General features: G+C 49.5%; 8 protein-coding genes and 1 long non-coding RNA gene across 9 annotated transcripts; 2 read left to right on the top strand and 7 right to left on the bottom strand.

Moving 5' to 3' along the window:
• Positions 1 to 26: 26 nt before the first annotated feature.
• On the top strand, positions 27 to 1,129 carry LOC6595989 (tubulin polyglutamylase complex subunit 2). Its single transcript, XM_002020974.2, has 4 exons — positions 27 to 96; positions 174 to 341; positions 409 to 698; positions 762 to 1,129. The coding sequence occupies exons 1-4, from the start codon at positions 27 to 29 to the stop codon at positions 1,125 to 1,127; spliced, it is 894 nt and encodes a 297-aa protein (XP_002021010.1). The 3' UTR covers positions 1,128 to 1,129.
• Positions 1,130 to 1,134: 5 nt separating this feature from the next.
• On the bottom strand, positions 1,135 to 2,265 carry LOC6595990 (viral IAP-associated factor homolog). The gene is made up of 2 exons (XM_002020975.2): positions 2,189 to 2,265; positions 1,135 to 2,004 (listed from the first exon to the last, which is right to left on the bottom strand). Exons 1-2 carry the CDS (start codon positions 2,192 to 2,194, stop codon positions 1,288 to 1,290), a joined length of 723 nt encoding a protein of 240 aa, XP_002021011.1. The 5' UTR covers positions 2,195 to 2,265; the 3' UTR covers positions 1,135 to 1,287.
• A 759-nt stretch (positions 2,266 to 3,024) lies between these two features.
• LOC6595991 lies at positions 3,025 to 7,628 on the bottom strand. Its single transcript, XM_026989498.1, has 5 exons — positions 6,559 to 7,628; positions 6,340 to 6,493; positions 5,913 to 6,274; positions 3,533 to 5,844; positions 3,025 to 3,474 (listed from the first exon to the last, which is right to left on the bottom strand). Exons 1-5 carry the CDS (start codon positions 7,603 to 7,605, stop codon positions 3,240 to 3,242), a joined length of 4,110 nt encoding a protein of 1,369 aa, XP_026845299.1. The 5' UTR covers positions 7,606 to 7,628; the 3' UTR covers positions 3,025 to 3,239.
• A 469-nt stretch (positions 7,629 to 8,097) lies between these two features.
• On the bottom strand, positions 8,098 to 9,944 carry LOC6595992 (cAMP-regulated phosphoprotein 19). Its single transcript, XM_002020977.2, has 3 exons — positions 9,685 to 9,944; positions 8,799 to 9,000; positions 8,098 to 8,739 (listed from the first exon to the last, which is right to left on the bottom strand). The coding sequence occupies exons 2-3, from the start codon at positions 8,985 to 8,987 to the stop codon at positions 8,566 to 8,568; spliced, it is 363 nt and encodes a 120-aa protein (XP_002021013.1). The 5' UTR covers positions 8,988 to 9,000; positions 9,685 to 9,944; the 3' UTR covers positions 8,098 to 8,565.
• Positions 9,945 to 12,029: 2,085 nt separating this feature from the next.
• Positions 12,030 to 12,667, bottom strand: LOC113565978. The gene is made up of 3 exons (XR_003408863.1): positions 12,396 to 12,667; positions 12,269 to 12,317; positions 12,030 to 12,212 (listed from the first exon to the last, which is right to left on the bottom strand). It is a non-coding gene; the product is annotated as an uncharacterized LOC113565978 (long non-coding RNA).
• Positions 12,668 to 13,389: 722 nt separating this feature from the next.
• Positions 13,390 to 23,848, top strand: LOC6595993 (tuberin). Its single transcript, XM_026989490.1, has 15 exons — positions 13,390 to 13,447; positions 13,534 to 13,658; positions 13,725 to 13,976; positions 14,048 to 14,184; positions 14,251 to 14,425; positions 18,229 to 18,435; positions 18,499 to 18,643; positions 18,707 to 19,476; positions 19,532 to 20,138; positions 20,191 to 20,390; positions 20,450 to 20,706; positions 20,761 to 23,032; positions 23,098 to 23,268; positions 23,329 to 23,424; positions 23,494 to 23,848. Exons 1-15 carry the CDS (start codon positions 13,390 to 13,392, stop codon positions 23,611 to 23,613), a joined length of 5,592 nt encoding a protein of 1,863 aa, XP_026845291.1. The 3' UTR covers positions 23,614 to 23,848.
• Positions 15,486 to 16,483, bottom strand: LOC6595994. Its single transcript, XM_002020979.1, has 2 exons — positions 16,477 to 16,483; positions 15,486 to 16,408 (listed from the first exon to the last, which is right to left on the bottom strand). The coding sequence occupies exons 1-2, from the start codon at positions 16,481 to 16,483 to the stop codon at positions 15,486 to 15,488; spliced, it is 930 nt and encodes a 309-aa protein (XP_002021015.1).
• Positions 16,758 to 18,060, bottom strand: LOC6595995 (ketohexokinase). Its single transcript, XM_002020980.2, has one exon. The coding sequence runs from the start codon at positions 18,049 to 18,051 to the stop codon at positions 16,936 to 16,938; it is 1,116 nt and encodes a 371-aa protein (XP_002021016.1). The 5' UTR covers positions 18,052 to 18,060; the 3' UTR covers positions 16,758 to 16,935.
• LOC6595996 (ketohexokinase) lies at positions 23,752 to 25,021 on the bottom strand. The gene has a single exon (XM_002020981.2). The coding sequence runs from the start codon at positions 24,892 to 24,894 to the stop codon at positions 23,962 to 23,964; it is 933 nt and encodes a 310-aa protein (XP_002021017.1). The 5' UTR covers positions 24,895 to 25,021; the 3' UTR covers positions 23,752 to 23,961.
• Between the last annotated feature and the right edge of the window lie 622 nt (positions 25,022 to 25,643).

Below are 25,643 nucleotides of genomic sequence, written 5' to 3'. Positions count from 1 at the left end.
TTTTGTTTGGCGAAAATTATTTAATAATGAACAAGAAACTCTCGCCGGAAGATGCATTCTACGAAAATTTGACGCTGGGCCTCATCAAGACGCTCTGTAAGTATCCACCGGTGGAATGATGAACCATCCAGCTAGCGCTCCTCTCACTTCCGCAAACCCTCATGCCCTGCCAGCGACCGTGCCGCGAGTGTGCAATGTGAACCTGGAGCGACGACAACCGCTGAACGCCTGCCAGGTGGTGAACTGGGAGCAGAGACACTGTGTCTACCTGCCGGAGGACATGAAGAAGTTCTACCTGTCCACCGACGGATTCGTGCTCAACTGGAGCTATCAGTATGCGCGTGAGTAGTGCGTAGTGCTATGCGGAGACCTGCTCCTACACATATCCCTGCTTCCACCACCGGACAGCCAATGACATTCGCCGCGTGGGACACATCTACTTTCCGCACCTGCTGCAGGTGACCCTTCTTCGGGAGAACATCGAGACGACGCACTCCAGCAGTGGGGTTGCTCATACGCCGAATGCCACCACCTCTGACTTGCCGGCAGCTGGCTCCAGTTCGACGGCCAGTCTTTTGCCCCTGGGAATGCCGAGCGCCTCTAGTGGCACGGGCAAGGACAAGTGGGGAAACGCCACGCCAACCATCACGGCCAAGTCCAAGATATTCGAGATAAACAACATCAACGAGATGGCAAAGGTGACACAGATCTCTTTTGTGTCCTCAGACTCCAGATATTGACTTGCTTTCCGTTTCTTCCAGGTATGCATGTTGTACGAGTCGACAAGCTCGAATAATCCAAAGTTCTATTTGCTGGAGCTGAACACCCTGAGCTGGCAGTTCCTGGCGGAGACCTTCAGCGAATACCTACGGATGTCCATCGCCCATCTGGGACTACCCTACTGGGAGCTGTGCTTCTCCAGCTTCGGCCTTCCTTCGTGGACCGAGCAGCTCTTCCTACTGCTCGCCCCCCACCTGCTCGAGGAGCACGAGCTGAGGCGCGGCCGCGTCCTCAATCCGGCCTGCGAGCACCCTTACAACATCATCGATCCCAACATATTCCGGGGCAAGCCAAAGAGCGTGGCCAAGGCGGCGGCGGCCAGCAGTACCAAGCAGAGTAATAAGTGAATCCGGATTTCTATAGAAAAGTAAAGGTTTATTTGTGAAGAAAAAGCACAAGACGGCAACGAAACATAAATGCTACAACATAATATCAGTAGACGGGCACACAGATCATCTCTGAAGGTGATTTAATTGGATGTGGATGGGGATGTGGGGAGGGTGAGCTTTAGTAAAACTCCGAGCTTTTGTCCTCCAATTCACACAGCAATTTGTCCCTGATCTGCGGTTTGGGATCCTCGGTTATCTCCGTGGAAACGGCGCCCACCTGACCGAGCATAAACTCTAGCTCCTCAACCGTCAGCTTATCTCCGCGCAGCTCCAAGGGGCCAATAAACTGCTTGCGCATGGCGCCCTGGTGGTAGATGAATATCGTGGGCAGGTTCTTTTCGGGGAAGTTGGGTATGCAAGTGGTGGCAACAGAGCGCAGGAATTTTGTGTGCGGAAACCGCACGGCCAGCTGCTTCATGTGGTGGTGGATGAGAGCGCAGAGCGGAACGCCGTTGGCGTACAGGTGCAGCACCACCCAGATGCCCTCGCCGGCCTTGGTAACCTCGCTGATATAATCCTGCCCCGAGATTTCACGCACGCTGCCAAACCTGGCCTTCTCGGATGTGGCGCGCATCTCCGCAATGCGCTTCTGGCGGTACTGCTCCAGCACAGCCTCGTCTTCGGAGTCTTCCAGCTCATCTAGCTCATCCAGCGACATGTCATTGATCTTTTTGTCGCGCTGTCCCTCACTATGGGGCAGATTTGTGCGCCGCTGTATCGCTTCGTCCATCAGCGCTTGGATCTGGTCCTCTGTGATTTCGGCCTCCTTTTGCTTGGGTCCAATGATTCCCTTGGCCCGCAGCACATCATTCCACTCGGTGTCTTCATTTGGGTCCTGCAAAAGACCGAGCCACGTGAGTTTTCATTCACAGTCCATTTATTTTTGGCCTGCCACAGCGACTCGCATCTGCCCAAATATGGAATTTCATATTTCAGGTGCAGCACACACCCACAAAAGTGGAACTCCAAGCTTTTCCAGCACAGCAGGCGCTGGCCATGCGTGGAAATCTACCCCTCACCTGCATTGTCAGTGATTATTGGTGGTAAAAACGACGCGAATTGGATACAGTTAAGAGATAAAAATAAAACCGAATCTTCAAATGACTCATGGCCAGCGGATTAATCGACTCTCAGAAATATACCGAAATATGCCGTCTTTTTCAAAATATACCGTAAATATACCGATGAAGAAGACGAATTTAACCCACTTAACTCCTAATATTCAGATCCGAAAATAGGTTTGCTTGCAGAACGTTTCATATATTTAGCTAGCGGCCGAGTGTGACCAGGTGTGCATGCCCTACGGCTACACTGTTATGCGTTTGTTTGCAAATTTCAAATTTTATTTGAAAGCATGTATTAATTGTGGGCGCTAAAGCACCGCAATATTTGATAAATCCGTTATTCCGTAACAGAAATGTAATCAACCTGTATTTCATTCCCTAAATTCCATAACAATTCCCCCTGCTCGACCGCCTTTATTAATTTTACTATGTCGTCGTCGCAAAATTCTCTTAATCGCTTGTTTGGTTTCTATTTGTGGCTGCCCATTTCAACGTTGTACTTGAAATACTCACAGAATAAGCGGCGAGAATATCAATCCTGATTTTGCTCACGTACACATTTTTCGGATCTAAGTACTGGGCCAGTCTTTAGACGCTAGATGAGACTTTACTGTGAGGTCATGTTGGAGAGGAAGAACGACTCACCACCACCGAACCTAAAGCAATGCCACCTCTTCTATACCAGTGGTTCCGACTGTTCAGAAAGAGCATACCAATATGGATCAAGTTTTCAGAAAGCCCCTCCATGGAAGACTGCACGCGTGTATACACAGTCTTTCTCTAGTCGCACATAGCTCTTTTTATTCCATTAAAACAATTGTCATTTTATACATAGGGAAAAATTCAACATTATTTAATAAACACTAGCTACAGGTTTCTTTAAGTTCTAGTAAGATCAAGCAGCATACATTCTAACAATCCTTAAAATCTTATACAGCCTTTTCTCACTTGCTTCGAACAGATCGTATACCAGTTTCTGTCGATAATGGCCGCTCGTTAACTACATCTAATTCTTGCTGGTCGATGTGGCACCCTCAGATAACTTGTAATAGTTGTTAAAATTAATAACACGTATCAGGTCTCCGATTTCTTCTTGGTACCCAGAGGCAGCCAACTTGTTGCCTAAGTAGATGAAGTATTGCAGGAACTTCTCGAACTCTGCCTCCTCGTGCGCCAGGCGCTTGTAGCGCGGATGCACAAAAACCTCGCCGTCGATCACGAAAGACTGCGACTGAAGAACCCTGTAAAGGAAGGATCAATTAGATCTCCGTCGACCATTTTAAATGGGGAAAAACATACTTGCAAAACCTCAACACAATCACAAGAATGCCGTCAATTGTTTCTTTGATCTTGGCGCTACGACGATTGAGCAGTGCCAGGAATGCTACCCGCTTCAAATACGCCACATGCATCCGGTAGAGACCCTCGATGGAGTCGCAGCCACACAAGTCCTTCTTGAAGGCGTTCCACGTGGCCTGCAACGCGTTTGCAACGAGATGGGTCTGTAACGTGGTCATAAAGTGCGACAGCTTGTGGCGCACCGCCTGCAGGTGCCTAAACTGGTGCGCAGTGCGGAGTGCTGCTCCGTGCAGCTTGGCCAGGTGCTGTAGGTGCTGGAAGGCGCCTTCGAGCACAAAGGTGACGTGCCGCAGCTTCAGCAGATGCTCAAAGATCTGCCCGTACTTGGTGATTGTTTCACCGCTAATCACCAAGTTAAGCGGCCAATTTACCTTGCACTTTAGCGTCAGCATGCCTGTGGCCTCCAGCGACATAAAGTCCAGGCCATCCGGTATCTTTGTGCAGTCCAATGTGAGATTCTGTGCCACAAGGGTGTCGTCGGACGCCGCACAGCCTCCTAGCGCGTTGTTGAGAATGACGTCCAGCACACCTTTCTGGCACAGGCTGCGGGGATCCATGCCCGCCCTAATGTTGCCAAAAATCCCGCCCGTGAGCTGTGTCCCAAACTCGCCGTTCAGCAGAAAGAAGTAGTTTCGCAGCATGCGAAAGTGCTCATAGATGTGCTGCTCCTTGAAGATACGTAGCACCTCGTTGCGAAGCAGCGCGTAGTGCGCACTGACCGGCTCCATCACGGACATCTGCAGGCAGCGCCTGGCCATAAATGGATTACACGACTCCGGCACCAAAACGGCTGAGATCTGAGGCTCTTCGTGTTCCGCTATCTTTCCAAAATTTGTTGGCCAGCTAACCGCTGGGAGTCTGCTGGTCATTGAAGTTACTCTTCTCTCCACAGACGCTTGTGCAGGCTCAACAGCCAATGGATTGGCCGGCAAAAGCGGTTCAGGATCCTGTTCATGACCGGCATTACTAATAAGAGCATGTCCGTTGTAATCCGTTGCATCTGTCTCAGACTCTTCTTCTTTGAAAGGATTGTGGTCGGAGAGCCCATCGATATCCACATCGGATGTGGTGGACATGGGAGTAGCAGCATCCAGAGGCACCTCCAAATGTAGCTTGTTCAGTTCGAGGGGCAAGTGCAAGCCGCTCTCCGCAATCGAGGACAATGGGATGGTAATTTTTCTGCAAATGCTCGGAATATCAAACTCGCTTGCCATCACCCGTCGCCGATTCCTGGCCAGCGGCGAGTCCGACCTCAGCTGGCACTTGACGCGCTCGGTGTGCACATCCTCCATGGAGTTGAAGGCATTGAAGCCATCATGCTGCAGCATACGCTGTCGGTTCCGCTGCAGATCACTCTGCTCAGTGGTTTCCTCCAACCTATTGAGGTTCATGTTGATGTCCGGAGGCAGGAAGGCCCTTAGCTCTGTTCCTGTGCTTGACGACTCCTCCAGATGCACCTCCGATTGGCATTCCTGCAACAGCGCGGAGGACAACATTTTCCGACGATTGCGGTTCAGCTCTGAGGGTAAAGAGGGCTCTTCTTCGTTGGAATTCAGAACATCCGAGTGAGTTCTTTGATATGGCACAACAGAGGCAGGGGCAGGCTCTGGGTCTACTGCATTTTGTTCTTCATCGACGGATTTAGGGGGGTCTGTTGCTTTTTGTTCTTCATCAACCGATGAAGAAGGGTCTGCGTCTGTCTGTAGATCTGCGTCTGTGCCTTCAAGGCAAGATTTAAAGCTGGTATTTGAACTATTATCTGGGCTCTCGGCCATTTCCCATCCTGAAGCATCCTCGGCTGCCAGGTCCCGCTGTCGGAGTACTTGTATTTTATTTATCAGAGCCAGCTTCTCCCGTTCCAGCAGCTGATCCTCGTACCGTTCACGGTCCCGCTGATGCTGCAGCTCTTGAACGACCTCCAGGCGGCGCTGCTGGACACGATTCCTTTGCTGGAGTTCCTGCTCTGCGTTGATCTTGTCGTAGAGCAGCCGCTTTTTGGCATTCGATTCCAGGAGGAGCTCGCGCTGCTCCTCCTCCCAGGCAGCAATAAAGGACTCCGTTCGCTCGACCATGCGGTTCTTGAAACGAAGCTTGGATGCCATCCGCTCCTCAAAGATGCTTTTCATGCTGCACTTTTCAAAGGTTTGTCGGATCCTGTTGTATTTATCGTTCAAGTTCCTGCGCATCGTCGTAAGCTGCTGCTCCGAGAGACAAACAACTATATCGGGGTATGCCACATCAAAGGCGGGATGCTGCAATTCGTATAGATTGGTTATAAGAGGGAACCTTTCATGTTTTCCTTCAGTTAAATCGCTCTCACCTGAGCATTGCAAGCCTTGAGCAGGCGATTGTATTTTCCACAATGGAGAATGACAGTTTCGCAGCCCGACAAGAAGTCTGGCACTTCCTCCTCGTGCACCTGATATCCCTTATCGAAGAACTCTTTGCTGCACTCGTCGATCTGTCGATCCAATGGCGCACGGCGTCTGATAAAGATCTCGTTCACCGCTTCGTCTAGTTCGCCCTTGTAGACCCATCGCTGGAGCTGCGCAAAGTAGGTCTGGCACATGCACTTTAGCAAATACATCAGCAGCTGCAAGAAGTCGGTATTGCTGCACGTGTCGATGGCCGACCCGATGCTGGCTAGTATAAATGTCCCCGAAACACCAGAGTGCAAGTTCACTGGAAATGTCGGTCAAGAATTATGGTGGGCAGTTAAGAATGGGATCGGTATGTCATGTTCTTACAACTAGGTTCCGTCTCGAACATTCTCTCGAGATGCTGCAGCAGTCGCATGGCGGGCTGGGCGCTCATCAGCAGCTGCGAAAAGCTTTCGGCGGGCAGGGAGAGAAAAAACTGTCGATTGGTGGACAAAAAATCAATGATGGTGTCCCGCATGGCCTGAAAACGTAAGACGATAGACTTAAGTATTTTTAAAGATTGAGATTCGAGAGTGGGATATTAACCCGATTAAGGGGTCCCTCCAGACGAGGTCCTCGGCTCTTGATGCGGGCACTCAGGCGACGGAAGGCGGTGCCAGACTCTAGGAAGGGCTGTACAAAATCGGACAGCACCTCGGGCAGCACAGTCCGCACTGTAGTGTTTCTTTTTATTTGGAGCTGATCCCCGCCTCCGGCTGGGCACTCGAACGTCTCCGATTGCAGGCCAGCGGCGGCCTTCTTCAAATGATCAATGAGCTCTGCCTGATCGATGTAGTACAGCACCAAATCTTTGTTCTGAAGAAGCAACAGTTCATTGCTCATGCTGATATCCGACAAAAAGTGCTTCTCAGGCTTGCCCTCGGCGATGAAGTTCCTCTCCAGCTTTTCCCGGCCCATCTGACCCGGCAAAGGGCTTTTTACTGGCAGCGGCAGGCGATATGTCAAGCGCATCATTTGGTCCTTGGGCTCCCTTATGCGAGCCATGGACTCTGAGATGGCGGAGCAAGTCACGGAGGCGGCCACCAACTGCTGGCGCTTGGGGGCAGCGCGGTGCACACCGAATCTGCTCAATAGAAAATCAAAGCGGGGCTGGAACTGGAGTGGCTTGCCTTGCCGTCGCAAATCATCGACGGACGTTAACATCGTTCTTTTACGGTCATTTAGAGCGGCATAGCCTTCACTGCCGTCGGTAGGTTTATTTAGCTGCAGTGGTCCTGGCTGCAACAGCTTGAGTCTGAACCTTGAAACCTTCCAGCCATCAGATTCCATCTGCAAAGGGATGACAGCATCCGCGATGAATGGATCCTGAGAGCCGAGTATGTGCTGAAAGTGTCGCAACATTTCGTTTTTTCGATCGCCGCTCATTTCTAGGTACACCTTCCGCAAGAACGCCTCCTTGGTGGAGGACGGCATTGTACCATTCCGCAGCAGAGCCTCGAAAATCCAGCTGCGCTTTTTGGCCACAGACGCAGCTGTTGGCCGTTTCGGGCCACTCTCCTGGGCGGCCAACAAAGTAGCCAGATGGGTGACCACATCGAGCAGACTGTGGGTGCATTCGTCGAATGCATCCATTAAAGTTCGTTTTGAAGGCCAATTTTTATAAACAAAACAAAATACCAAAAACAATGTACATTTTCAGCGCGCCGAATACACAAATTAGTCGGTGCTAGTGGTGGGCACTGTGAATATCGATGACTATCGATAAGTGTGGCGGTTAATTTAAATAATTTAAAACCCTCAGACCAGACGCTGGTTGTTCATGTGAATTTTAATTATATATTTACAAAATGTACGCATATTATATGCATCTTAGCCGATTCGTTTACCTTAAAGATTACACTGCCAAATGCCAGTTTTCCCCAACTAAGAGTAAGAGTTTTAAGAGAAAAGCATTACAATGTAGTAGTACGAACAGGACTTTTATTTTAGTTAATTAATAGCCATATACCTGGCTTCATTTACAACAGATTCTATTTCCAGTTTGGTTTTCGCATTAAAAATTGAATTCGGCAAGCTTGAACGAGACTTTTGCCTTCTGGGAGGTCTTACAATACGAGAAAAATGTAGCTTGCTGGCTCCAACTTATGTTTATTATGCTTTTAATACTTAAGGCTACATACAATCTGGGTAGGTTAAGATAATGTTACGCAGATACGGGTATATATATGCATATTCTGCAACAAGCTTCGTGCTGCCCAACTTCCTTGGCATGAGAAATGACTTGATCTTGAGATTTGGGGGGTACAAGTAGTGTGTGTGTGTGTGTGTTTAACCGAAGGAATATGCTGAGCAGTTTCTCTTAAAAATTAATAAGGTTTTGGAGAACCGATCTTTTTGGGAGTTTTATGAACACAAAAAAAAAAAACCAACTGAAACATCCGCGAAATGCTTGTAGTTGGGCTGAAAGTGCGCCGCAATTAGCATTTGAAATTTAGGTTATATGTTAGGAGCATTTGAGGGGTGGGCTGCTGGGAGAGGGCTTTGCGTTTGGGGATGTGTGTTTGGGTGTTTTGGGGGAGGCGTTACGACAGCTTAGCTTGTCGCTGGGAACTTGTTGCAGGGCTGAATGATCGAGGTCTTGCGTGCCGGCACGGTCTCGGGTGTTGGTATGGCTTCGCCGGTGGTCACCTTGTTGGCAAAGACCTGCTTGACGCTGCCACCCTTCTGCTTGGCCATCTGATAGTCACCCGAATCGAAGAACTTTTGCTGCAGAAGGGTAGAGATTATGTGAGACGGACCAGGGCATGGGCACATGGCACACTTACCCCCTTCTGCAGACGCTTCTGGAGGAACGCCGAGTGGCCTCCGGGCACACGCATGCCGCTCGAGTACTTCGACTTAAGCTTCTCCTCCTCAATCTTCTCGAGATCCCTGGGATTGGTCTGCTCAGGGGCCTCGCCCTCCTGGGGCGTGGTGGCCGGGCTGCTGCTGTTGTTATCCTCCGTGGAGCTCATGGTAATCTGGTTTCTAAAAACACAATGAAGTTCGGATTAGAAAATGCCTGAAACTAATTCCGACTAATGGTTTCGGTGGCGAGAACTTGTCAAAAATGGCGGCGCCGTTTTTCCAAAACAATGAGAGAACGGCTACAGTCGAGTGACTCGACATTTGGGATACCCGGTAACCTGATCAGTAGAGGCACTGCAGCTGCTGCCTCGTACTGCTGCTCAAGTTACTCTGGCGGAAAGATGAGAATTTGTTTTCCAACTTGGACTGGACTGAAAAAACGGCGACCATTTCTCTAGTATAGGTAGATAATGATATTAGTTGCTTTTTGTGATCCTCTGCTATGAAACGCGTTCTTCTTCAACGCTTTACGAACGCAATACCATACCGTACTAATACTGTGTATACCTTGCAAGTACCGAGTATAGAAATCAAGAGCAATACGCCTGGAATCTGAGGCGCGAAAAATGCCAAATAAAAATTGCATTTCATCACACATACACACACATGCACACAAGTAAACGGCAGGACGGCAAAAGTAGGCACATACACACACACACACACAAACACACATCCAAATAAGACTAACTTTGGTGATATATGGACGACGCGACGTCGTCGGCGCCTGCTGCACGCTAATATACTGGTAATAATCTGATGTTCAAATATTGCTTTAATTTGGTATACACATAAGTACATACATACCTACTGCTTATGCGATAATGTACGTATTGTAGTGTGTGAATTGAGCTTATTCCCAGCTCTGTCAGACGCGCGTCGGAGATTTGACGACTAACTGTTGTTTTCCTCCTTTTGTTCTTTTTGTTCCTTTTGCGTATGTACTTTTCCGTGTATCTGGTTTGCCAATTAGCGAGCGCGGAAAGCAACGAAAAAAGTGGCGCTGACGGCGCTGTGCAATGGCGGGGGAAAAACGGGCGAAAACTTTAGAATGTGGCTGAGAAACTAGACGCTTAGATGCGCCGCTTAGTTAAGATGAATAGCTATTTCTCAAGGTTCATTTATTGATAAGATATACGGTCTGACCCTCAGAAATATACCGAAAAATACGTCACAGTTTCAAAATATACCGTAAATATACTGACAATTTATTTTTAGTCATAGTTTCGGTTGAAAATTACTAACTAGCTAAGAAACTCAGCCCTAAAAACATAAATTTATCCGATTGAGGAATCACTATCCTAGAAGACTGCAACACTTTAAGTTTTCACTTTTCACCTCTAAAGGAAATGTGTACGTTTGTTGATAAGTAGGACCGTTTTATTTTCATATAAGCCCCATATAAGCGCTAGTGGGAAAACATCCGTTAACCCATTTTTAAAAATAAGGTTTTTTTCAATAATATTAAAAAAATGAGATTTTGGTGATAAACGATCAGGAATTCGATGCTGATCACGAATTACTATTCGATGTGGTCTACGACACGGGTCTAAATGGTATTTCTACACGACTTCCACATTGGTGCACTGCACTCCTTAAAACATAATGGAAAATACTAGAAAATACTATGAAAGTATAAACATTTCAAAGGTGTGTACCTGACATGGTGGCAAGAAAGTCAGTGTGAGAGCGGACTTGTCGATCAAATAAACGGTCTCATTTTCAAAATACACCGTAAATATACCTATGAAAAAAAGGAACCACTCAAACTACCTTTATTTAACAGCTTGAGTTAAGTTGCGGAAAAATTACTAATAATAATAATTCTTCTTGTCGATCCATACATTCCTTTATCAGTGCTTAAAAAATAAGACCACGATATTTTTTACCTGAACTGCGATAAATCTTTTCGTGGTTCATAATTTTCGTGGAAGTTATTCTAACTAATATTCTCATCCTAATATTCTAATTATAATATTCTTATATAATAATTCCTTCCTCCTTCCTTCCTTCCTTATTCGGAAATCAAATTCCTCGATTTTGATATTCTATTTAAAATTTCTAGCTAATTTGAACATTCCGTACTGAACATATCGTTTTAGCCGTTAAATGAATAAATGCTCTACTATATTGGCTAATTTTAAATTCCCCTTTCATTTGATTGTGTGAAAAAAGGTTTAAACATATAATGTCGCATTAAACGATTCAATACCGATTCAAAGAGAGCGAAAAAGAATGCTATAATTGGATAGTCGCTGTAGCTGCGCGCCAAAGTCGACTTCTTTGAAAGTGAAAGAGAGACAAGGATATGAATGCACTCCAGTGGCATAAGTGATGCACGTAAATACGACTTGAGAGGTCGCAAATTGAAAAACAAACGATGTTTGGAACTTTCTATAGTACAATTTAATGGATAGATGAAATGTGTGATTGAATTGATGGTCATTATTGTATTAGTACACACCTCATTCAATTGTTACCATTTAATCAATGTAATCTGCTGATTGTCCAATAGGACAGATTGTTAATAAAAACATATGAAAGAAAAGAAAAAATTATATACTGATATACCGCAAATATACCTTCATTCCGATTTCGACATGTTACGAACCTTTGTTTTTCTTTGGGGCAAGGCCGGCTAGCCAGTCATCCCAGGGCTGGATACTTCCCAAGCCCTCAGGTCGCACAACAACCAACTGATTGGACATCTCGAACAAAATGAAACAACAGAAATAACCGACGAAAAAAAACTGAAAAAAAACGGACTCTACTCGACAAACAACATTACAGTCTTCCCTCAACACAGACTTGGACCAGGTCGAGGTGTCGATGTTTTACCCCCGACGCACCCACCCTACCTGAGATCTGAATCACACGTTCCGGATCTCCCTGCCATTGGCAAAAGCCTTACCCTCTCGTTGCTGTGGCTCCTCTTCCCCCCATACGAAACGCTTAACAATTCATTTCTTCGTTATAATTTTTACTTCAGTTTCCTATTTTCACACGATATCATTTCTAAACTAGGCCTGCCTATTCATCCCCCCCTCATCTTAGTACTACTGGCGGTTAATAAATAATTAGATTAATAGGAATAAATAATATAATAAATATAAATAAATAGGTTACATATATATAATAAATATGGACGGACTTAAATTACATACATATACTTATAACTGGAGACGTCCAACAAAAATAATTAATGGGAGTAAATGAGTTGATGTGATTTTTTTCTTCTCCCTAAGTGGGCGAGGGTCCCGCACTACGTGGCCAGGTCTGTTCCTTCGAGACCAGCAGAAAAAACAAGCCAGGGTGGCGGAGCTGTGACCTATTCCCTACGGAAAAACAAAAAATTTGGGGTTTCTTTACTCCCCCTTTGGAGCGGACTCACTCTTATGCTTCCTGGTCCTGGTTCCTGGTCTTTCCCTGATCTGGATCCCCTGGAATCACAGATTTATTTATCTTTTATTCATTTTTTTGCAGGGTGATGGCCACTACTCCATCCTCATCCCACTCACTTTTTCTTTCAGAACAAAAAAAAATCGCTAAGTCACTAGGTCCGGCGCGCATGCTCCTCCGTTGCGGGAATTTTTTTTTCTGAACCCCCTCTTGGCTGTTCTGTTTAATGCTCCCGGCTGCCGATCCCCATCGCTCTCTCTTCTATCGCCCTTGAACTAGGTTCAAGGGCATGGCCTGATTCGGGCTGCTGGCGGCTCTCTTTTCTTTTGGGTGTGGGTGAGTTGGCTTCGGGACTCCGTTATGGGATGAGATCGGAAATCCTCTCACAACGGCTCCGGAGAGCGCGCGGAACTCTTACTCTCCAGGACCAGGTGGCCACTCTTCGCTAACCTTTCCCCTTAAATTTTGGCCCTGCCACTCTGTTCAAAAAAATATATTCCTCTCAGCGCTTCTAGGGTCTCGCCTATCGATATCTTCGCATGCAACAGACGTCAAAATGATCATAAAAATATATAATATACCATAAAGGATTACCCAGGCTTAAAAGTAAAACTTTTTGTTCACAACAGTAGCAATGTTAAAAAATTGATGTATCAATATATTTCAATATTTTTTGTCCGATATGTGGAACTTTTTATTCCTCCAATACAGTCTTCGTATCTTCGTCCTATCTTGTCTCCTCCAGCAAGTCTTTCAAAATCCAAGTATATTTTTTACCCTTTCCTTAGGTTAAGTAAAATTATGCAAAAAAAACACCAAAATTATAATTCATTCAAAGAAGACCAAGATTCTATCTAAATTCCATTTATAGGCAACAACTATGCACATATCAGCATATATAAAATAGAGTATTTAGTGTTACTGTGTGAAGTATATGTAGAATATGAAAACATGCCCGTTTTTGCCGCCAGGTGCCTCCGTGACAATTTCATCCCTGTGTAGTTGCCATGTAGTGGCTGTGTGCATAAATTTGTTATTAGAATTGCAGCGAAAAGAACAATAATTGTGCACGCAGCGAGTTGATTTACTGATCAACGCCCAGAACGATCAACCATGAGCTCCAACAACAAGTCAAAGTTCAAACTGTTTCTCAAACAGGTGACGCCGGCAGGTAACTAATCACTCCACTTGATGGGAGGAGCACCCCCGTCGTGGTAACCTTCTTCTTTATTTGTATTAATGGTGCGTTTTGCACAGGCAATGCAGGGGAGACCAGACTGCGGCCATATGAGCGAGAGCTGCGTCCGGAACAACCCGTTGCACAGCGGTGCAAGATGCTCAAGGAGCTGGGCGACGCGCTGCACAACTTCAACTTGGATGAGGTATGTACTAGACAGACAACAGAGAGCGAAACCAATCCTCATGCTACCAATCCTCCGTCCCCACAGACTTCCATTACCAACCTGTGGAATATCACAAATGATCTCATAGTGCCCAACAAGCCGGCTGAAACGCGACAGATTGCACTGAGCTTCTACAAGCGACTCATCCACACACAGTACAAGAACCTTACTCTCATGCGGGAGAAGTTTTTTCTGGTCATACAGAACCACGAAGCCCGAGAGGACCTGCGGCATCTGCTAGAGCTGTTGGACACACTCACAGAAAACGGGAAGAATATCACAAACTTTGAAGAAAAGGTAAGGTGCTGCCCCAATGCACCATGTGCTCGGAGAACTTTAACTTTATTGCCATGTGTCTTTTTTGGCAGATTGGAAAATTTATGCTGCTGTGGATCCCAGCCATAAACGAGGATAATCTCCTGTGCCCCTACCTTGACATGCTGGTCAATCTGATCAAGTTTAACGCAGCCCATCTGGACAAAGACATTCTCGTTGGAATCGTACAGTGGGTGATCCAGTCAGATATATTCTCAGTATTTGCTACATGCTAAAGTCTTTATCGTCTGTCCAGGAATGCCTGCGAATTGAGCTGCACCCTCACCGACGTCGACATAGGCCTGCAGTGCCTTACCATTTTGGAGATGGTCATTGGCTACACTATATTCCCTAGCGAGGCGCTTCAACAGTGCATCATCACTTTGTGCCGAACCGTCGACTGTTCGCGATACTGCCAGTCCTCCTTCAAGGTGAGATTTTCCTGGATATATATGTATATAAGGATAAAACGAAATGTTTGTCTAATCGATCGGGAATTTTGTGAGCCGCTGGTATTGCCGCAGGCCTTAGTTTTATACCCGGGACTCAGTCAGTATATAGTATAGTATGTGTGAGTTAATGATATATTTAGCTTATAAAACATATTTTATACGTAAGCGCCGGAATTGGTATCGGAGCCGATGACTGCTGCATTCTCTCTCTCTCTCTCTCTCTCTCTCTCTCTATCTCGCTCTCTGTCTTTTGTATCGCTTTTCGTAAAAGGGAACAAAAGGGGGAAGATCTTTCCGCGATCTCTTTGAATTTTGCTCGCAATTGTCATGAGAGATGGAAAAAACAGACAAAAATATAGAAACAACGACTGCCAGTTGTGTTGTTATGTTACTTCTTGCACTTCGCTTATCCTCTTTCTACCTAATGACCTAATTATTATAATTTTAAAATATTTTATCTGATTCCATTTTTCCACTACTGTTTTTTATTCCGCTACATCTGTCAATCTCTGTTTACCTCGCTTCCCTCCGCCCCAAAGGCACACCCAGCACGAGAAAGAGTGTGAGAGCCATATCGACTAGCTATGTATGTACATATGTCTGCTTGTCCGTCCGTCCGTTCGGATATTGATTTGATCAAAATATATACATATAATCTAATGGGTCGAAAACGCTTCCTTCTGTGGTGTTACGCAATTCACCACAAAAATACTATATCCCTAAATTCTTCGGGTACCGGCTAGTTTTTATAGCCTAGCCGAAGCCATGGGATAATGCGATCTGTTTGGCAGGCAAGAAGCTTTTTCAACCAAAAACGGAATATATTTGGCTGTCAGTCCGTAGAAGGGAAATAATCTCTTGGAATATAATACTTAGTGCAGGATAACCCCTACGATAATATAATTATTCCAATTGGAAAATGGAAGTCTATCTATGCCGTGTGCATTCCTCCGGCTTACATTGGCCATTTGTTACGTGTCGATAAGACGATGATGGTATGGAACTTCTAATCGTTTATTAATTAAGTATTTCATATATCTCAAAATGAAACGAACTTTGACGAGAACTTATCGTAGCTACCGAATACTTCCCGTTCCGGTGGTGGCGGTGGTTTCTTTGCTATTGCCGCCGCCTCTGTCTCCTCTTCAGGTTTCTTCTCACTCTCGTGACTCTGGCACTCTCTGGAGACGTCCAGAGTGCAGTAATGGTGTACCGCATCAAAGTACTGGCCCCTGGGACACCTCATCTCGAGGACTCGCCTGTCCGCACAGACATAGTAGCGGCCGCAGTCCCGGCTGTGGGGCGCCAGACGACTGCCTGTGCTGATGCACTCGTCCAGGGCGAGCGCGTGGTCCGTCAGAGCCGGCGGCAGCGTGGGTTTCTCGAAACAGATGCCAGTCGTGTCGAGCAGACAGCTGCCCACGCTGCTCTCAAAGTATTGACCCGCTGGGCACTGAACGAGCACCGCCCTGCCGTCCTCGCAGCGGAAGTAGGTCTCGCAGTCGCTGGGATTCTCCACCGTGGCGTGGTCCGGGAGCAGACAGCTGCACTGGTGGGCTGCCGTCAGGGCCACTGGCAGACAGGCGCGCCGTCCGCTGTCGAAGTAACTGCCACTAACGCAACGCGCCACTGAGTAGGCTCCGCCTGGGGTGCAGCGGCGATAGCGGGTGCAGTCGCTCTGTATGCGCTCCGCACTGGTGGTGGAGTTACAGGTGCTGGCCACGTCGCTGCAGGCGCCGGGCACACAGATCCCCTGCTCGCTGTGGAAGCGATAGGAGGGGGGGCAGCTGAACTCCTGGTAGGGGTCTTCTACATCGCCAGTGCAGACATAGAACTTCCCGCAGTGGTGCTCATCGGGTAGCAGTCTCCAGACGGCCGAAAGCCGGCACACGGACGCGACGCTCGGGTCATGCGAAGCACTGGCAGATGCCGCCAGGAACAGCAGTATCAGCATTAAACGATCTGCAAGCAAATAAGCTTTGTTTTAGTAATCCTTTGATCGAATGTCGATCTCCATTTGCCCCACTCACTTTCCATTTGAATTAGTATCTTGTTGCGCTTCGAATAGCGAATGCGGCACTGGTTTGACGACGGCTACCTTTTTATTTCCTCCACATCACATCATCATTTGGTGGCAATCGCTTCCGAGATTGCATTGACATTCGTTTATTAATGCTAATGAAAATTCCCTCAGTCAATATCTAGTTGGGTATTTGCAATGGAACTCCAGTCCCAGGCACCGTCTTATCAGAGAATTACACATTCTGCGCGACTTCTTATCGACAGCACCGACATGCTCCCAGATGGATGATTAACTAAACAACGATCAATGAATCAGTTTATTCTTCGAATCAATGCTACTCTTCAGCTGTTGGTGTTTTTCCAGCCAAACTCAAGGCCAAAACTCATGCTAAGAGGAACGATGCCTGATAACCCAGTTTGGTCATGACCTCAGGCTCAGCCGCTCTGCCGCTTAGTCGCTCAGGCGCTTATGCGTAGTAGCATCCGATGAGATCCTTAGGCATGCAGCGCAGACCATCGAATCCATCCTGTTGCACCTTGAAGACAGCCGCTCGAGTGCCGTACTCCAGGGCGTCGCGCAGCCGCAGATTTGGCTCCAGCAACGCATAGATGACTGCTGCCGCGAACGTCTCGTTTTCACCGATCACGTCCACGATCTTTTGCGGCGTATGCGGGCCCACCTTGAAGAAGGTGTCGTCGGGCAGCAGGCAGCTGGCCCCCTCCGCATAGTTGTTGTAGATAATGGTGGGGACGTCCTGCGGTGGGGCTGGGCAGTGGCTTGGGTCCACGGGCGGAAAGCCCTGTGTGGGGTGGGGCGTCTTTCGGGGCTGATTCTTCTTCCATTCGGCACGCACTTGACGTAGTCCGTCACGTACGGCCCACACCGTCTCGTGTCCGTTCATGAAGGAATTCGCATGCTTCAGGTGCTTGCGGACAAACACATAGTCCACCAGGTCGGCCACCATCAGGCTGGGCTTCTTGAGGCTGGCCAGGTCGGCGGAAAGGATGATTCTCTCCTCCGGGCAGCGCTCGTTGAAGTCGCGCACGGCCTGTACCATGCGCACCGTTTCCGTGGGACTGCGGGGCTCAAAGTGCACCCACGAAATCATCTGGTAGTCGACGGCACCAAGGAACTGCTGGAAGGTGAGCTCTTGTCGGCGATTCGAGTACTCCAGGATGGTGTGCGTTTCGCAGCCTCGAATCGTGATGATGCTGCGGTGCGTCGGCTGGTGGGCCGACATCGGACAGTGCGAGATGTCGATACCCATCGAGCGGAAGCTGGTCAACAGATCCTCAAACGCCCTGGCCCTGCTCAGTCGCCCAAGGAACTCGCACGCCGTTCCCAGGCGACGCAGAACGCTGCACATGTCCGATGCGCTACCGCCGCGTCGCCAGCATCCCTCGCTGGTGCGCTGATCCACGCCGGCCGTGGGATGAACATCGCACACCGTGACCAGGTCCAAGGTGCAGCTCCCCACCACGAGTACATGGCGTTGGGGCGGTGGCGGCGGAGGTGGTGGCGGCTTTGGCAAGTAGCGCACCTTCTTAACCGTAATAAACTCCTTAACGACAATTTTTTTCATCTTTGGGGAATCGTTTTTTGAATTTTGGAATACAATCTCTGCCAAAAATATTATGGAAATGATTTTAAACACTCGGAAAGAATGAACCGCAAGAATATCATCCGTTTAGGTTGAAAGGATCTTAAAACGATGAAACATGATGGAGAATTCTTATTTTGTTATGCTTTCCATTTTCAGATAATGAAGAACCTGTTGGGCACCCAGCTGGGCTATCATTCCATGAAGATGATGTGCAGCATCCTCAACGATCGATCCCTCTACGACGATGCGCAGCTAGTGCGCGGAGCTGTCTTCCACCTGACGATGAACATATTCGCCTCGAACATCATTTTCCAGGTCTCGTCGATGACGTATGCGACGAATGTCCTCACTGGATTCCTGCGTGTAAGGGCCCCTACTTGTGTATCCATGCGCACACATGTGTATGAGTATTGTGTGTTTTTCCAGGTACTGGATAGTCAGCAGGTGATCGTCACGTACGAGGTGATCCTCAGCGTGCGCATGGTGATTAACAAGGCGCGCCTGTCGGAGATCATATGGGACAGGATCTGCGACATCATGTCGGCGATTGTGAACAACATTGAGTATTACGGTAGGTATTACAAGCATTACGGACAACGTTTATCGATGATTAATTGATGTCCCATTCACACAGAGGTCACCGGCATGAACAAGGATCGCCTACAGTATCTGCAGATAAGTTTCCACGAGAACATCGACTGCATCGAGAAGCTGCTGCAGCAGGATCGCTCTCAGATACTGGGCAATGTCGATCGCATCTACGATCTCATTGAGCGTGTGGCAGAGAGGCGGCCAGAAGCCTCTGTGCTGGCCCTAATCGAGTACCGATCGCGTCAGGTGACCGCCACACGACCGGAGTGGCTGCAGGTGCTGACCCACTTCGTCCGCCGCTACTACCGCATGTCCAATGTGAATGTTCGCATAAAGACGATCGAGTCGCTGGTGCGCATCATGGACCAGAACCGCCCCTGCTACGAGGAGGAGATACTCAACCGCGTGGTCCTCACCCATCTGGCACAGATCCACCAGGAGCCCAGTGTGCAGGTGCGCGTGGCAGTGGCGCGGGCGCTTTCCAACTTTGCTCTGCACTGCGACACCAAGCGCTGTGTGGATCTGCTGGACACTCTTGAGGCGCTCATTAACCGTCCCTTCGATCACATGCGTCATCTGGCAGCCGCTGATTCTGGTGCGCCTCTGCTGGAGGGGTTGGTGGCCATAAAGAATGAGTCGGAGGTGGCCGACATCATCGCTGCTGTCGATGGGCTGGTCAAGGTTTTTGCCATCAAGCTGCATCGCCTTCCGGCTGTGCATGCCATGAAGATATTCAACATTTTGCTGGAGCACCTTGAGCTGCACTACGATTATCCCAAGATCTTCGAGCAGACCAGTATTGTGCGGCTTAAAGTGAGTAAAGGAACTTCTTACCTTCCTTTTTATATAACTTTGCCTATCGCCATAGATATTCACTTGGATACTCAAAGCGCGTGCCAACGCCTCCTACCATATTGGCTATCCAGAGGGCAGCAATGAGGCGGTAAAGTTCAGCCATTATTTGGGCATTGACTCGCCGCTGCTGCCGCAGGCCCATGCCACTGCGATTTCGATACGACGCGTATGCAAGCTGATTGTGCGGTGCCTGGAGCAGGACACGGACTTTCAAGTGTTCGAGCTGGTCATCAAGGAGCTACCGAAAATGCTGCAGAACAAGGCACTCATCCAGGGCAATGACATCGAGGAGCTGGCCAACACCCTCTTCAAGATCAATTCAGTCAGCAACAACAAGTTCAAGCGCTCCACCGACGAATTTCATGCTCTGGTGCTGCCCGCCATCGCCTCGCTGGTGATCTACCACGAGTGCCTGCAGCCGCCTCAGCACTACAGCATCATCACGGCCCTCAATGCCCGCGTGCTCACTGGCATCGCCAGTGTTTGCATCAACACCATGACCATCCTGATACTGGAAATGCCAGAGTCGCTGATGCGGAAGCTGCCGGAGGTGCTGCTGCAGATGAGCAAGATGTCCGACACGAACACCCTGGCCATTCCAGTGCTGGAGTTTCTGTCGTGTAAGTAAATGAAATATCCAGAGGACTTTTACCCTCTATTTTGTTTGGCCAGTGCTGATCCACCTGTCGAAGCATCTCTTCACCAACTTCACGTCCATGCACAATATGTACGTGTTTGCCATCTCACTGCCGTACACGAAGCCGCATCGCTACGACCACTACACGGTGTCGCTGGCCCACCATGTCATAGCCGGGTGGTTCCTCAAGTGCAAGCTGGAGCTGCGCAAGAACTGCGTGAGCTACATCAAGAGTGTAAGTAGAGAGACCCAGACATTGTAATCTGCTCTGGTTGATTGCGTCCTGTTCCACAGTCGATGCAGTCGAATGCCAAGATGCTGTCCAATGACATTGTCAACCTGAACTCCCTGAACGAGGACTCGTCCAGCCGCAAGCGCAGCACCAGTCTCACAGAGCGCGGCAGCCGGAAGAATGCCACGGCCCGAAATGACCCCGAGATGCGGCCACAGATGAACAACGGGCTGCGAAACTTCCACACGGAGCTGGCAGAGACCTGCTTCGATTTTCTCTCCCGTCACACTTTCTCGCCCTGTCCGTCGCCACCAAAGCGGTACGTATGAAAGCCTCTTAAGACCCTCTTTTTAACCCCTTTGCTTCGTTGCAGTCTGCCTGCAGCCGAGTTTTTGCTGAAGGATGGTGTCTCGCAGACCTGGCTTGTGGGCAACAACCTGGTGACCATTACCACTTCCGGCTGCCCATCTGCACCCACGCGCAGCGGCCTCTGTGAGCGGTGCGCGCATCTGGGCAAGGCCCCCAGCATCAGCCTCAATTCGAAGAGTCTGAGCGATGCAGCTGCACCGCTCTCCCCCGAGCGGGAGCGCCGCTACACGAAGGTGAGCCTGCAGCACAGCAGCGGCAACGAGTCGGCCGGTAGCACGGAGCTCACCTCCTCCTCCTCGTCCAATTCGGCGGCCACCAACCATCCGCACCGACAGATCTCCAACAGCTCGACAGCCTCGCTTGATGCACTCTCGCGTCGGGGTTCCAACCCCGAGGCACTGGGCGGAGGAGGGTTTGGCGACGGACCCCATACGGGAAGTAACACCTCGCTGCTGGGCAACTCCTTGTCGCAGTCTTCGGCCAGCATGAGTCCCGCGGGATCTGTTGTCCAGCAGCCGGTTTGTGTGCGTGCCTGCACCGGTTGGGCGGAGATCTTTATCCGGCGTCCGACTGGCAACATCTCGTGGATCACGCGCATCCAGAACCCCATCACCAACGACTGCTTCGGACAGGATCTGCCCTTCAACAATGTCGTATCGCTCTTCCTTCCCACGGCCTATGGGGGCGTGTTTGGGCCGGACAGCACTCTGCAGGACAACGCAGTGCAGGTACAGCCGCAACCGGAAGCAGATGCGGAACAGGAAACGGCAGAGCAACAGCCCGTGAAACCACCCAGTCCCAGTCCGGCTGTAGCCGCACCCACAAGCGAACTGCGGGCCAAGGCCCGCGCCCTACAGCGTCAGGAGGAGATTCATTCGGTTGGCGGCGTTGGCAGCGGTAATGGCAATGGAAACGGCAACGGTAGCGGTCCTTCGGGAACTGCAGCCATTCCCATACCACGTGTTACTGCACCTGGCAAGCGCGGCAAGGAGGCAGCTCTCTGCGGGAGTGTGAGCGATGGCGAGGCCGACGACGACTCGCTGGCGTTTGAAGATGCGCAGAGCCGGGCCCGAAATCCCGTGCGTCGAGTTAACTCCAGCCCAGAGATGAGCTCCAGCTGGCGGCAGGCGTTTCTGACCGCCAAACCGGCGCCGCTCTCTCAGGAGCCGGTTAAGACGGTGGATGAGCCACAGAGCCAGCTTACGCTGAAGAAGAAGAGTGTCCAGTACAGCACCAAGGACATGCGCGTCAGCTGCGAGGCCATTCCGGAGGAGATAGCCGGCTCAACGCCTCCGCAGGTTGCCCAAGACCTGCAGCCAGAGAGCAGCACCTTACCGCCCAAACAGCATTCGGCGGATGACGTCAGCAGCCAGCATGCGTCGGCGGGAATCACCTTGCCCGCGGCTCCGGTTTTGCAGGTATCGGCGGCCAAGCCTCCGTTGTCGCCGGCTCTAGCTCCACCTACGGCTACAACAGTGCCTGCCGTGAAACAGCCACCGCTGCTGGCAGCGAGCAAGATCACGAGCTTCGGCGGTGCGTCTGGGCCTCCGCAGCAGCAGCAGGGTGTGGCCAAGTCCAGCAGCAGTGGCAGCAATGGAACGAATGTGGGCGCCACCTCGGAGTACGGAAACAATGGCAACGGAAACGGCGACATGATGCGGGGACGATCGAAAACCATCTCAACGGTGCGTGAGGTGATCAATGGCAAGGCGCGTCCCCCGCCGGCCAGCAGCTTCCGCAACTTTGGACCCACCAAGCCGCCGATCAATGCCAAGCTGTGCATGAATCCCAGCTTTGTGTTCCTACAGCTGTACAGCACGGGGTCACTGGGAGTCACGGAAATGCCACTGAAGCTGGGGCCCGAGCACTCGAATGCCGTGACGCTGTTCGACCTCGTGCCGCCATTTGAGACGCACAAAATCGGCGTGCTGTATGTGGGCCAGGGACAGTGCAATAACGAGGTCGAGATCCTGCGCAACTCGCACGGCAGCACGCGCTATGTGGAGTTCCTGCGCAACATCGGCACCCTGGTCAGTCTGAAGGAGGCCGAGCAGAACAACCTGTTTATTGGGCTCGACAGGAACGGGTCCGATGGCAAGTTTGCTTACATCTGGAAGGATGACATTCTGCAGGTAACCTTTCACGTGGCCACGCTGATGCCCACCAAGCTGAAGGACGATCCCAACTGCAACGAGAAAAAGGGCCACATCGGCAACGATTTCGTGAAGATCATCTACAACGAGAGTGGCGAAGAGTATAACCTGAACACTATATCCGTAAGACCCAAGCGACTCCCACGCTCGTTAAAAATGTGGTCCGCTAAATGAGTTCTCATTTCCAGGGCCAATTTAACTATGCCTGCGTGATTGTCGAACCCCTGGAGCTGAACTCCAATCGGGTCTATGTGAAAGCCCGCTCCGAGATATCAAAGTTTGTCTGCCATCCACAGCCGAGGATTGTGTCCGACCGCAGTGCTCCGCTGCTTGCCCGTCAAATGGCGCTGCATGCCAATGTGAGTAGAGCCATTTAATGAACCATTTGGTTGCTAACTAATTCTTACGTTGTCCTTCAGCTTGCCTCGCTAGTCTACCAGAGTGTGCAAAAGCAGAACCCGTATGCCTCCAATTGGCTGGAACGACTGCGCACGATAAAGCGCCTGCGGGCCAAGGTAGGTTTCCCCTCCTTGTGGCATAACTAAGGAAAATGCACCCTAACAGAGCCTTGTCTCCCTCCACAGCTCATCGAAGCCAACAACAGTCAGCAGCAAAGTGGTTCTTCGAGCGGCATTGGCATCAACTCCTCAGCGATCGGCTCGGACATGGACGACCAGCGAGCGGACTTCATAAAGTTCACATAGACAACTACTGGGCATTCGAATGGGAAGCGAGGCTCTAAGCTTGGGAGCAGTAACAATCATTCTGCCGTGCTCCCCACACATATTTCTGGATACCGGCAGTCGCATCTGATGATGCTAAAAACATATAATCATAATACATACACACATACATACATATATTCGTAATGACTTTGACAAGTTTATAAAATTTGTGAAAATACAAAAGCTCTGCCATCCTTGAGGATGCAGCAAGAAACTTTCAACGAAAATAAGGCAGAGTTTCTGCAGAGCCACTTAGGAGTGGATTATGGAGACTTTCGATAGGAATATCTTTTAAAACCAAGCTGCTGGAGCTATTTCCCATTGTTTCTAGGCCAATCTAAGCTCTCCAATGTGATCATAGCCGAATTTGTTGATCTTGTGGCTGGCCACACGATTGGCAAAGTCCACAGCCTCCGCTAAATCCCACTTATGCACGTGGGTGCCATAAATGAAGCCAGCCATGAAGCTATCGCCCGCGCCCAGTGTGTCCACCACCTGTTTGGGCTTGTACGGAGGCAGCTCGTGGTAGTTGCCACTGGCATCCAGGCAGACTGCGCCTGCGCTACCCCAGGGACAGATGATCACCGGTGGTTTCAGTGTCCCCTGCAAAGACAGGTTGGCGGCAAGGAATTCGCAAGTGTCTTTGGGGCTCTTCCAGCCCTTCTGGCTGGCCAGTTCTTTGGAGAAGACCACATAGTCGCAGGGATAGCACAACTTCAGGTTCTGTTCGTACAGCGTCTCGAAGTCTAAGGATATGATAATGCGTTCGCCGCTGTTGCGGTTGTGCTCTACAATGCTTTGCATCATCCTGGAAGTCTCTGCGACATTGCGAGCCTCAAAGTGGACCCATCCGTATCGCGTTAGGTCGATCTTCTTGAAGTCCTCCCAGGTGACTTGCGGATAGTTCTTGTTGCAGTGGATGATGGTGCGCGTGCCAGAGTCCTGGGCAAGGATCACCGATGAGAACGGCGGGTCCTTGTCCGTTTGCGGACAGTGGCTTGTGCCGATGTTCCTCCGCCGCAAATCCTCCAGCAGCACTCGAAACGCATCCGATCTGCTCAGCATTCCAAAGAAGTCAACCTTCGACCCCAGCACGCCCAAGACAGTGCTCACATTGGAGGCGTTGCCGCCTCGCTGCCAGAAACCGTCCAGGCAGCGTCGATCGGTGTCCTCCTTGGGGTAGCTGCTGGTGATCGTCACAAAATCGATGACCGTGCAGCCCACGCATAGCACGGGCTTGCCGACCGTCTCCTCGGTCATTACAACACAGATCTTTTCCGGTCGGTCACTTACGCGATTATCGGGTGTGTTCTTCTGGGCTTACAGTCTTCTATAGCTCTATTTTCCACTCAATCTAATCAGAATCTACGTGTGTTCGCTGTGAGGGCATACATTGCACCATTTTCTACTTGTATTTACTGTCGATCGTTTTTTACAGCTGTTTTGATACTCTGCCAAGGGTATTACGAATATGTTTAGACCTCATAGTATATACATATACAGAATTACTCCACGACAGATAGCTGATCCGCCGAAAGAGTAACTAAAGCTTCGACCACCCAGCAAATTTAGCAAAAGTTCCCTCGATTGCTTATCGAGCGGAGAGAGCAATTCAGCCGCTGATCGCGCTCCTACGTTTCCCTCAGTATTTATTTCTCTTAGAAGTGTGCTCTTAACTGCTGTACAATTTGCTTTGTATACGGAACGGAACTCGTACGAAAGATTGTGCTGCCTGAAAACAGAAACTGAAAGAGTATTCAATGTTTCGACCCTTCGATTAGTAGACTGCACTCAATTGGTCGCGTCGCTCCAATTGCATGTCATTAAAGGCCGACCATAAACATTAAGCCAGACCGCTATTATTGAATTAACATAAGTATGTAATGCCGATTGATTCATGCTGTATATGAATGTAAATTGATTGGTTTCATTCCATTTGCTCAATGCCTCACGCGGATGTCGAGTTGTGTACATTTGTATGTGAATGTGGCAGGAAGCTTCGAAGGAAT

This window comes from Drosophila persimilis, unplaced genomic scaffold, assembly GCF_003286085.1.
Source record: "Drosophila persimilis strain 14011-0111.01,24,50 unplaced genomic scaffold, DperRS2 tig00000431-arrow-pilon, whole genome shotgun sequence".
Classification (NCBI taxonomy): domain Eukaryota; kingdom Metazoa; phylum Arthropoda; class Insecta; order Diptera; family Drosophilidae; genus Drosophila; species Drosophila persimilis.
The sequence above is the reverse complement of the archived record's forward strand: the minus strand, read 5'-3'. Positions and strand labels throughout refer to the sequence as shown.

Excerpts from the sequence above, each read along its gene's own strand:
- LOC6595989 (XM_002020974.2), top strand. The coding sequence starts at position 27 with ATGAACAAGAAACTCTCGCCGGAAGATGCATTCTACGAAAATTTGACG. Across the intron at positions 342-408 it reads CTGGAGCTATCAGTATGCGC|CCAATGACATTCGCCGCGTG; the intron begins GTGAGTAGTGCG and ends ACCACCGGACAG. Across the intron at positions 699-761 it reads ACATCAACGAGATGGCAAAG|GTATGCATGTTGTACGAGTC; the intron begins GTGACACAGATC and ends CGTTTCTTCCAG.
- LOC6595991 (XM_026989498.1), bottom strand. The coding sequence starts at position 7,605 with ATGGATGCATTCGACGAATGCACCCACAGTCTGCTCGATGTGGTCACC. Across the intron at positions 5,845-5,912 it reads TCAAGGCTTGCAATGCTCAG|CATCCCGCCTTTGATGTGGC; the intron begins GTGAGAGCGATT and ends TACGAATTGCAG. Across the intron at positions 3,475-3,532 it reads ATTGTGTTGAGGTTTTGCAA|GGTTCTTCAGTCGCAGTCTT; the intron begins GTATGTTTTTCC and ends CTTCCTTTACAG.
- LOC6595992 (XM_002020977.2), bottom strand. The coding sequence starts at position 8,987 with ATGAGCTCCACGGAGGATAACAACAGCAGCAGCCCGGCCACCACGCCC. Across the intron at positions 8,740-8,798 it reads AGAAGCGTCTGCAGAAGGGG|CAAAAGTTCTTCGATTCGGG; the intron begins GTAAGTGTGCCA and ends ACCCTTCTGCAG.
- LOC6595993 (XM_026989490.1), top strand. The coding sequence starts at position 13,390 with ATGAGCTCCAACAACAAGTCAAAGTTCAAACTGTTTCTCAAACAGGTG. Across the intron at positions 18,644-18,706 it reads GAACAACATTGAGTATTACG|AGGTCACCGGCATGAACAAG; the intron begins GTAGGTATTACA and ends CCATTCACACAG. Across the intron at positions 19,477-19,531 it reads CCAGTATTGTGCGGCTTAAA|ATATTCACTTGGATACTCAA; the intron begins GTGAGTAAAGGA and ends CTATCGCCATAG.
- LOC6595995 (XM_002020980.2), bottom strand. The coding sequence starts at position 18,051 with ATGAAAAAAATTGTCGTTAAGGAGTTTATTACGGTTAAGAAGGTGCGC.
- LOC6595996 (XM_002020981.2), bottom strand. The coding sequence starts at position 24,894 with ATGACCGAGGAGACGGTCGGCAAGCCCGTGCTATGCGTGGGCTGCACG.